Genomic DNA, 12,127 nt, shown 5'->3' on the forward strand with positions numbered 1-12,127 from the left:
CAATGTGTCATCATCAAAATATTGCTATAAATGGGAACTCATCCTACAAGTTGGAGGCACACCAGCTCCTAAACACTACAGGTTATCCATAATCCTGTTTAGCAGCAAAAATAGGTTAATGGATGCACAGAAATACGATGAGCTCCATGGAAGCGACAATTGGGCTGGCCTTCTTGACCCTTTAGACCTCGACCTACGTAATCTCCTTATCGGCTACGGGGACCTCTCATCGGCCGCAGAACGTGCATTTAATAACGATGAGGGCTCTTTCTACAATGGTTACTGCTACTATGGCAAAAGCTCCTTTTTTAAAGGAGTCATGCTTCCTTGGGCTGATTCTAAGTACCAAGTCACTTCCTTCTTTTATGCTACCGCTCAAGCCAAGTTTATTCCCGCATCTCGTGAAGACAGCGAATTCGAATCAAACTGGATGGGGTATGTTGCCGTTTCTAATGACGAGTACAGTAAGTCCATTGGCCGTCGCGAAATATGCGTTGTGTGGCGCGGTACGACTAGAACATTAGAGTGGATTGATGACATAGCTGGCGTGGAGCCTGTATCGGCCGAGCCACTACTCCCTGGTACTAACTCAACCGGTGAGCCGATCAAGGATCCAACAGGTGTGGTCCAAACTCTTGGCAGTTAATCAATATTTTTAAATAAATTTCATCCTCCATATATATATATATATATATATATATATATCGTCAAACTCTTGGCAGTAATACACGTGATCATGATTATCTGCATTTTAAAATTTAAATAAAGTAATAAACTTGGTTATCACAAATTTTTTTCTATTTTTTTTCCTTGTTATCTGCATGCATTCTCTGATCTTTAAAGCAAATCTTGTATTTCTTCATGCTTTTATGTTTGAACGTTTCTTTTTTATTTTTATAACCACAATTATTTTTTATGAGTTTTATGTATTAATTATCCTCAGAATTTTTCAGATTTGTAGATAATTAAAAGATTTACCAACTACTTTAAAGGGTTTTTGGAACATCTTGTACATGTAGAAGCAAAGGAAGGGAAAGTTGAAAATGAACCGTTAGAGTTCACTAGTGTGGCAAACGAACTCAATGAGTTCGTTTATGTGACAAATCAATTTTGAAAAACTCGATAATCGAACTTGTATGAAGACAATTGATGAATCTTTGCAAAAGCAAGTTTGTTTGTCACATCAGGGAGTTCTCGAATTTACTTGCCACATCATCGAATTCAACCTTCCAATGTCAAATTTTCCATCAATATATGAAGTCACAAAAAACCACTACAAGTAATTAATGAGCACATCTCTAAATCACCTAATTAAAGGTTCAAAATATTATTAATTTAATGGCTTAAAATGGTAATTAATTTGTCGATTTTGCCTCAACTTTAAACTGATCACCGGCGCAAATACAGACACACCACAAGTCATGGGAGGATGGCTTACAATGTACACCACAAGCGACCCGAACTCCGAGTTCATTCCATCTAGTGCCCGAACACAGCTCTGGGAACATATCAAAGAACTACTATTAAAGTACAAAGACGAAAAGGTAAGCCTAACATGCTCGGGGCACAGTCTTGGTGCTTGTTTAGCTGTTCTATCCGCTTTTGACATCGCTAGGAACGTCGTGACGCCTAATATCAATGTATCAGCTTTCATTTTCGCTTGTCCACAAGTCGGGAATCAATGTTTTAAAGAAAAGATGGAGGAGCTGCCTAACCTTAAGGTACTAAGGGTCAAGAACGATCCGGACATCATCCCGTTTTGGCCAAGCAAGATACTGAAATGGGTGAGTGACAACGTATGGGAGAGTGTACCAAGTGAACTGCAGGAGTATGTTGATGTTGGGGTCGAGATATTGATCGACAGCAAGAAATCGCCGTACTTGAAAGAGGAGAGCAAGTTAAATGACTTGGTTCATCCGTTTGTTTATCATAATTTGCAGGGTATGCTGCATACATTGAGTGGTTGGAATGGGAAGAACGGTGATTTTGATTGGGGTATAGTGAAGAGGAGTTTGGGGTGGGTGAATATGTCAAACGATCTTTTGAAAAAGGTGTTCAAAGTACCAACGAATTGGTGGGTTGAGAAGAACAAAGGAATGGTGCTTAATGACCATGGTGATTGGGTTTTATCACCCTTAGATCGTCATGACCATGACTTACCTGTATAGATTCTAGTGCCACTGCCAGGTCCTTTGTTTGTTTAGTTTATAGTGTGTCATTAAACCCAAACAATTAATAAGCATAATAATAATTATGCGTTGTGATAGTTTTTATCATGTGGTATTAATTCAAGTTGATTATAATATGTGTTCTCATCGCCATATATGATATAACTTGTGTTTGTGTTAAATTATTAACATGGTTTATTGTTGGTAAACAATCGCACCTCGTCAAACTATCTCCTTCACTTTTCAACCTATTTAATTTTTTAATACAAATAATATTTATCAATGTTAAGATAATTAGTTACTAACTAAAAAAAAATATACATAAAATTAACTGAAACCTTTTATCAATAATAGAAAAAAAAATATAGTTAGCTATTACATAATAAATTTTATAAGCAACACGGAAAACCTTATTTATTTAGTTATTTATTTTGCAAGAAAAGAAGATAAATATGATATTTAGTTTAGTAAAGGTAAAAAAAATATATATAAATGATAGCAAAAAGGATAAAACTTATCATTCATCAATCAAATAGATAGAAGAGGGGTGGCATGTGAGGCCGTCACGAGTCATGACGCTATAGACGACGTGCATGATAAGACCACAGTATTGGGGCATTTTGAAGGGTGAAAGCGTCCCATAGCGCCCGGAAACCAACGCCCCCCCTCCCCCGTGCGCGCGCTATGGGGTGTTTGGAGGGTGAAAGTGCCTCCATAGCGCTCGAAACACAGCCCCTTGGGCGCCATGGAACGCAGCCCCACGCACGCTATGGGGCGTTTTAAGCTTCATAAATGTCTCCCGCGTTCTGGTGAAAACACCCATATTGTGTTGAATGTTGGGCCAACCAATGGGAGGGAGGGAGGGAGGGTGGGAACGCCATTGGATGCTTTCACTATGTATGGTCTAGCTAGGCATTACTATTAGTAGTCTATTACATAGACATTTTATACTCTCTAGACTCTAGGTAATATTCAATTCACTTTTTCCGCTGTATTCATAATTAGGGGTTCTTCCTCATAGTCATCACCTCCCAACCAATTTGAAATAACATAATATGCAACATCTACAATATTATAATATGAATGCATGTGTTGTATCATGTATTACTTTCAAGCTTCAATCTCTTGAGGGACATGCACAATTTCTCATCGAGCTAGGTGAACGCTGAAGCCTTTCTCGACTCCCATTCTTGTAGAGTCAAGTTATTGTTTATATTCCGACACTTTTGGGTTTGTGGGTATGTAAAACATCTTGCTAGTGTGGATCATTAAGGACATATACCATTGACGAGATGATATTCTTTTGTGTATTGTGTCTCATTCTCTCTAAAAACTTGCTTATGATATTGCCAACTGAGACGTTGTTGAAGACTAAAAATGATTGAGAACATTGATATCATTCATATGCATCTCGCTGAATGTCATATGATGTAACTACTTCTAGCATAATGGTCAGATATGCCTATGGTGAACTCACTTTTACTGACGAAGATGTGCTATATTTTCATATGCAATGCATATGAGTGGCGAAGTATAGTGAGGGTCAAGGGTGGCCCCGGGCCCTTAATTTTTTGCGTAGTAGCGTAAATTTACCTATTTTTCACTTGAAATTTGTTATACATAGTGTAAATTTAGTTGTTTTTTACCGAAAATTTAAGCCCGGCCCCCTTTGTTTATGATTTTTTTAATACATTTTAAGTCCTCTCTCCCCTCACGGGTGTCTTAGTACAAGCTTTTCTACTGATGCATATGGATATGCTCGCATGCGTGTAGTTGCGTGTATTTGTCTTAACAATTTATTATTCTATCTTTTTTTTTTTAGAAATTTAAGTAAATAGATTTTTCATATGGTGAAGAATTTAAGTTGTATGGATAGATTATTTATGGAGTTGGTTTATTTACTTGTATCATCTCAACTTGCGTATTGTCGTATATTAAGAAAACCCATGTGACCAACCCATAGGGGCCCATCTTAATAAAGCTGTAGCCTGTGGGGGTCTTAATGTCTTTATTCAGTTATTTGTCTTCCTCCCTTTATACCTATTACCTAGGCCAAAACGTGTTTAGCATTTCCTGTCTGCCACCAATAACCAGTTTAATAATCTTATATATACATGTATATATCCTAGACTATATACTCGTGTGTTACACAGGTTAAAATAAATAAAACAACAAAGATTATTCATATATTGAGCTTTCTATAAACTAAAACAAAAATATAATATTAATTTCCAAATGAGCTTGTCCGGTGATTTTCATAATACATATATCCTTAAGGTGCAAATACCACATACCAAAACTAACACGAACCTTAATCTGATCATTAATAATCAATATTCATGTAATTTAAATATAAGCTTAAGAAAGAAGAGTTTGAATTATTCAAAACTAAGGGTATGTTTGGTTGGAGGTAATGGAATGGAAGAAGGAATGGAATGGACAAGGGAATGAAATGGATCATTACCATTCCATTTTCTTGTTTGGTTAATCTATAGAAATGAAATCAATTATTCATTTTTATTGTTTGGTATCCAAAAAAAATTGTAGAAATGAAATAGAAACAATAAAAGCACTCATATCTCAAAATACTTTTTAACCAAAAAAAAAAAAACTTACAATGGCGACGGTGGTAACTCCGGTGATGAAAATGGTGGTGGCGGCGGTGGTGGTGTCGACGGAGTTGGTGGTGGTGTCGATGGTAGTGGTGGTGGTGGTTGTTAGGTGGTGGTGGTGTTAAGAAAGTAGGGTGAAGGAGGAATGAAATGAAAAAAAAGAAGGGGGGTGGGAAGGAATGGTTTTGATGAAATGAGACTCCATGTATAATGGATGATTCCATTTCATTGAGCAACCAAACACCACATTTTTCATTCTCACGTAATGAATCATTTCATTCCTATTGTTATTCCCGCATACCAAACGCTACCTAAATGTATAGTAAACCACACTTGAATTTGATTATATATCCTTAAGATGCGAATACCACATACCAAAACTAACACGAACCTTAATCTGATCATTAACAATCAATATTCATGTAATTTAAATATAAGCTTAAGAAAGAAGAGTTTGAATTATTCAAAACTAAATGCATAGTAAACCACACTTGAATTTGATTATATATCCTTAAGATGCGAATACCACATACCAAAACTAACACGAACCTTAATCTGATCATTAACAATCAATATTCATGTAATTTAAATATAAGCTTAAGAAAGAAGAGTTTGAATTATTCAAAACTAAATGCATAGTAAACCACACTTGAATTTGATTATATATCCTTAAGGTGCAAATATCACATACCAAAACTAACACGAACCTTAATCTGATCATTAATAATCAATATTCATGTAATTTAAATATAAGCTTAAGAACGAAGGGTTTGAATTATTCAAAACTAAATGCATAGTAAACCACACTTGAATTTGATTATCCCATACCAAATGTATATAAAGCTTTCTAGCCTATATACCATCTACTGCGCGTGTTGAAAACCCACGCAATGCTACAACGATGACAATTGCAATGCGGCACACTTTATCAATTGCTTCGTGATATGATGCATAGTACTTTATGTTAGCTCAAACTACCACCTCTACTCAATGTAGTTACCACCGAAGTCCCTCGACCCTGAAATTAATGTGGATGTTGTTTTGTTATTTTCATGTGAAGAATTGGAAGAATTTTATAAAATAAAGAAATAAGTAAATAAAAGGCCTTCCCAAGGAAGCCAGTAACTGAACGAAACCCGTTTACAACTTGACCCGTAAACCAACAAATAACATGTACCTCTATGCTCCATGAACAAGACTGAAGCCGAAATGAACAAAACCAATCATATACTGACGTCCCATCTAGATGTTCTTTGTATTTTTTTATCAAAAGTCCCGTGTATATCAATTATCAAATATCAAAATTGGCTTTCCCTGCATTTTTTTACTGAACCATCAAGGTCAACTAAAAGTAGATCATAATTCTTTTATGCAATAGATGCAACAAAAAACATACACCAACGGTAATAGATATACATTTTCCAAGATGGCTCATATCAGCTTCAAAATCACCTAAAGTTTTGTTAATTAACACCTGAAATGCAGGACTTAATCACTTCTTCCAAATGCTGATATGGCAAATCGAGTAATTTATCACCTAAATATTTCATTCCGAGGACATGGTTTTAATAAGGAATATTGGTTTTAAATAATCCCAACTATGGCCTATTGGTAAATATCAGTCCCAACTTTAAACTTGCCTGCTGACCGTCCCAACTATTGATGTATTTGTTTTTAACGGGCCGCGACTAACGGATGTTAACTCCGTTAGTGATTTGATGACGTGGACCTTCTTCTCTGGCCGGGAACCTGCAACTTGCCTCCATTCTCTCTAATATTGTCACACCGTCTCCCTCCCTCTTCAAAAGACATCGGAAATTAGAAAATGAAGCAGATTTCATCTTCTTTCATGGCCAATCCCTATATACCAAACCCGATTTTATTTTTAAAAATTTGAAATCAATGTTACACGATTTACAAAATAAGCATAGGGCTTTTGTTAAGAGGATAAAAACGAGTCGAATGATGTGTCAATTACCTCAAATGGTGCACGATTGGCGAGGGTGGACTTCACCGGAGACAACAACGGCGGCACGTTGGTTAGGTTTCGAATGAGGGGAAAGATAGAGAGAGATGGTGTAACAATATTAGGGAGAATGGAGGCGAGTTGCAGGTTTCCGGCCGGAGAAGAAGGTCCACGTCAGCAAATCACTAACGGAGTTAATATCCGTTAGTCGCGGCCCGTTAAAAACAAATACATCAATAGTTGGGATGGTCAACAGGCAAGTGTAAAGTTGGGAATGATATTTACCAATAGGCCATAGTTAGGATTATTTAAAACCAATATTCCTTTTAATAATTAAAGTATTTTTACAACATATTAATAATTACCATAATAAATAGAGAACAGAAACTGGACATACCTCCATCCTCCATCCCATTGTTGTTAAAGAACAATTTAAAACCTGGTAAACCATAACGTGGTAATAAATAGAGAACAGAAAGTGGACATATCTCCATCATCCATCCCATTGTTGTTAAAGAACAATTTAAAACCTGGTAAACCATAACGAACATGGTTGATATGGTCTATCTATATCATGATCATTATCAGTTAAATAGTTTACTTATTTACTATATTTTACCTGTTTCAGTAATAAATGAAGAAATTACTCGTTTGACCCTTTTGAACCATTTCAGTCGGAAGTAATAATTTACTTAATTAATCCGTTCTAGTGTAATTGTATTAATCCACAAGTAAAAATAATATTACTAATTTTTAATTAAGAGAACAGCAAATGAATATTAGAACAAACTTGTAATCTTTCAGTAACTTTTTCAAAATCCTTCCTTGAAAGACGAGAAATGATTCTACATTCATCAAAATGATTATCCTTAATAAACTTGTTAATATCCTCCACACTTTTTTTTGTCTTGAGGATAACTAAATACTTGTCATACAGATGAAACCTAAATTTACTTATTTAAAGCCTAAAATTTATAAATTAAGGTGATATTTCTATCAAAATGCGTTTACATCAAAATAATAGTATCTTGAAAGGCTATGAAAGGACATTAGATTAAAAAAAAAACCATGAAAGGAAACTGCAAATTCCATCACATAACCTATGAGAAAATGAAACAAATCAGAAACATTCATTTGATCCCATGCTAATTCAATTCCTTCCAAATCATTATATGCTTTATATCTAAATATTCAATAGTTATAAGGAATCGAAAGGTACATTTGATTAGTTCGCCTACATGTAAATCAATATTGTATATGAAATTATAGCATAAACTATTTATTTGCCAACCCAATATATCCACATTGTATTGTAAATGGCAGCCTTTTTATTGTTTACAGCAATGAGGTATGAGACAATAATGCAACAAAATGAACGATATGCTTTTTGAAAGCCCCATTTCCAGTGCTTTTATATACTCCAAATAGCCCCAATATCACCATCAATTTAAAACACAACGAAATATTAGTTAAAAATGCATTAAAATGATTGAAATTAAACATACTATACCCCGTTCGTTTTACGGACTTTTTTTAAAGGATTTGGAATTGAAATTGGATTTGGAATTGGAATTGGAATGTTTGATTTCATGTGTTTGGTTGGTTAATATGTATTGGAATTGGAATCTTCTTCATTCTCGTTTTTTTTTTTTGAAGAACGAGGACAACGAAGGAAACGTTTTAGTTTTTTTATATTTTTCGTTTTTTATTTATATTTTGAGTTATGATTTTTTTATTAATTTTTTTGAATTTTTTTTGGAGAGATTTTTATTTTTCATAACAATACTTTAAAATAGATGGGATTTTGAAATATCATGAAATGTGGGATTTGATGGGATTTAGTTTCCATTACATTCTTTCATCTAATAAAACGAACATATCAATTCATGGGATTTAAAATCTCATTCCTTATCCTTAGAATCCCTTCCAAATCCTTGAAATTATCAGGAACTAAGTAATCATTCAGAGCAAAAAGGAGCAAATCAGAGCAGATTAAAAGCCATACCTCACCAGAAGAACGAAATGGATAATGATGAACCGGAACTATTGTCGCCGGAACGGAATATTGGTTCCATGGTAAGAACCGTAACCGCTGCTGCATCTTCAAAGGTTCAACCACCACTGTTGGATCTTCAACAATTCCACAAGGGATGTAGGAACCTCATCTGATTTCAGCAAAATTTTGAACCTCCATGTTTGGAGAAGGTGGGGGATAAAGAATGAAGTTTGACAATGGATTGTAAGACATGAAGGATGAAGGAACGGATGATTAGGGTTTACAAAGAGTGGTTCCACTTTTGCATTGTGTTTCAAATTTTGAATTTTGGAAGGGAGATGAAGAGACGTGGATCGACTCACTGGTAGACGATCTACTTTCCTCGGGTGTGATTATGCTATTTCACCGATGGTTTCTCTTGGATCTGATGGATCTGGGTTCTTCCACCTACAAAATGAACAGCACCGTAAACTTACCCCTCAGAAAGGGACAGAGGGATCCTCTTTAGGGTAACCCTCCGGTGTGAGAATAAGTATTTGTGGGAGAAGATAATAATATGTGAGAGTAAGGAATTTGGAGTGTATTGCTTAATAGCTGAATACTCTGTAATTGGATGTTATCTGATGATATTTGATGATCCCTCCTTGTGGAGTTGATGCTGTATTTATAGTGCTAGGGTTTCCAATGATTGGGCTCAGACCCAATTAGGGTTTTGTTGGCCTCTTCCAGTTGCTTTGCGCCACGTGTCCTTTGGGACACCTGGTGCTTTTTCATTGGTTATAATCACGTGGTAGCACATGGGTTTTGCTGAGTTGTCCACCTTTCATTGGCAGCTGTCAACATCAGCATATTCTTATTCCTTAAAAAGATACCTTCTGGAAGGTTGTCTGACGTGCACAATCAAGGTTGCCCTAATCCTGATTTGGATAAGGACGAGGTTGATTATGTGCATGTGTGATACGCGCCAATCCTGAGGATGCGCGAGGTCTTCTCTTTATTCTCACGCGCAGATGTGATATGCACGAGCATGTGATATGCGTGAGCATATGTGATGCGTGAGCATATGTGATATGCGCCATGCGCATAGGTTTTGGCTTTGTGCCTTCGTAATGTCTTGATTTCAAGCCTCTTGTCTATATCTTGTGGGTTGACCCGCCTCGCTCGGTGTTGAGGCGGGTACATACCTCTTCAAGCCCCCCCAGTCTAATGTGTGTCTTGTCTCGCGCGAGCGAGGTAAGATAGATATTAGACTATAGTTTGCTCTTTTAGTAGGGGTTTGTCTTTTTCTTCTTATTATTCATCGTTGCGCGAAATTCTATCCTTTTGGTTGCAAACGAATCGTCCTTGTACGTGGTTGGTTGTTGCTGACGTGGGTCAGTGATGGAGACGTGTCAGACCTTTCGTGTGCTCGAGGTGCTACAGTTGCCTTTCGTGTCCCCTCACATGCTGTCAGGGACACGTGTCGCGCTCGCGTTGGTCCGTTCCTGCGAGTGGTGGCGCGTGAACTCTGGCAGCAGCTGTAAAGTTTCTTTTCGTGTCCCCTCACACAGTGTCAGGGACACGTGTCGCGCTCGCGTTGGCTTACACCTGCGAGTGGGGGCGCGTGAAGTCCGATCAGCACCAATATTTCTCTCTCCTGGGCCTATAAAAGCCAGCCCTTAGAGTTTTATTTCTTCATCTTCTTTGCTGTTTTATTCTCTGCTTTCCTTTCTTTCCTTGTATTCCGATTAGCTGTCTTCTGCTTCCAGGTCTCTGTTCTTCAGATCATCCTTTGTCCGTTTTACAGTTGTATGTCTGATAGCTCAGACAACACAACCTCCCCTATCCATCGCCGTGTGAAATCGTTAGTGATGTCTACATTGAAGAAGACCGGCAAGGGGAAGAGGGCTACTGAGGCCTCATCGGAGGAGGTAGGGAGGACCAAGGCCGTGAAGAGGTGGAATGAAATCCCCTGCAAACTGAGGCAGGCCGATCTTGACAGCCTTATCGCCTCTCAGGGTTTTCCCCCTCTGTTTGGCTGCATGTTGCCTGGGGCCGGGCAAACGGCGGCGGACCCGCCTACCGGCTATATATCCTTGTATTGCCATTTTTTCACCCACTGCAACCTTCGTCTCCCGATGACAAGGTTTGTGGGTGCGCTGCTTAGGTTCTATGGGATTCATATATCCCAAGTCCATCCGTTTGGACTTGTGCGCATGACTCATTTTGAGTTCATGTGCAAATCTCGGCGCGAGGAGCCCACCCCTCGGCGCTTTCAGTTTTTTTACAAGCCCAAGATCCAAGACTCTTGGTTCTCTTTTATTCCTCGCAGTCAGAAGGTGAAGTGCTCCACTGTTTCATTCAAGAGCCTTCATGACTGGTCTGAGAGGTTTTTTTACATCAGGGCTGGTGTGATCCCCATCCGCATGACCATGCGCGCGATCTCTTCTGCGCCTGCGGATGTGGGTGTCTTCAAGAACCCAACTGGCGCCTGGGTTAAAAAGTTGACCGCCGAACCATCCCCCGCCAAGAAAATTTGTGAGGAGGCGCTGGTGGGGGTGGGTATGAGCAGGAGGTGGGCTGACAGCGCGACTGAGCCCGTGATCCAAGTTGACGGCTTGTGTAAGTTGATCTCATTGCATTACTTCTGCGCGAATACTTATCTTTTTGCTGATATCATTTGATTTGTTTTGTGCAGTCAGCAAGGAGTATGTCCACGCCGCCTATGATGAGCATATGGAGGGTGGCTCCGTCGCGCTGGGCGCTGGGGAGGTTGGCTTCCCCGATCGCTTTGATGACATGTTCATCCCTGTTGATCTGGGATTTGTCTTTGACAGCGATGCGCCTGGTAAGCCTTTGTACTTATGCATTTTTCTTTATAATACCAAATTTGGCTAACATTTCTGTTGCACGTATTATAGATGCGCTTGAAAACTACGAGCTGGAGCTCGCGGAAGAAGAGGAGGAGGAGGAGGCGCCCCAACTGAAGCGTAAAGCTAAGGGGAAAACTGGCGCAGGGGCCAGTAAGAAACAGAAGAAAGATGTTGCCCCTGTTGCTCAGGACCCTCCTACTCAGGCGGGGGGATTTGAGAAAACCCCGGAATTTCCTCCTAAGTTTTCCTTGTCTTCCCTGCCTCAAAAAGTGGGCAGGCCTCCTGTCCACACGAGGTATGGTGCTACTACCTCCTCCCTTCGCGCGGTGGAAAAGGGAAGCGGCGTTGTGCCCTTGACAGGTATACTTTGCTTATCCTTTGCTTATCTTTCATGGTTCTATGAGCGCGATTCTGATAGAATTACTAATGGATCTTTGCTCACTCCAATGTTTGTAGAGCCGGCGACAGCGCAACAAGATGCCGAGGCTGCGCCGGAGGTCGCTTCGAAGTCCCCTGTTTTACCCTCGAAAAAG

General features: G+C 38.6%; 1 protein-coding gene across 1 annotated transcript; it reads left to right on the forward strand.

The window, feature by feature from the left end:
- The first annotated feature begins 97 nt into the window (after positions 1 to 97).
- On the forward strand, positions 98 to 2,174 carry LOC143594745 (phospholipase A1-IIdelta-like). Its single transcript, XM_077073986.1, has 2 exons — positions 98 to 620; positions 1,408 to 2,174. Exons 1-2 carry the CDS (start codon positions 119 to 121, stop codon positions 2,166 to 2,168), a joined length of 1,263 nt encoding a protein of 420 aa, XP_076930101.1. The 5' UTR covers positions 98 to 118; the 3' UTR covers positions 2,169 to 2,174.
- Positions 2,175 to 12,127: the final 9,953 nt, after the last annotated feature.

The sequence above is a fragment of the Bidens hawaiensis genome, unplaced genomic scaffold (assembly GCF_021521415.1).
Source record: "Bidens hawaiensis isolate Kalapana, Puna unplaced genomic scaffold, B.hawaiensis_p1.1 tig00044152_1, whole genome shotgun sequence".
NCBI classification, from domain to species: domain Eukaryota; kingdom Viridiplantae; phylum Streptophyta; class Magnoliopsida; order Asterales; family Asteraceae; genus Bidens; species Bidens hawaiensis.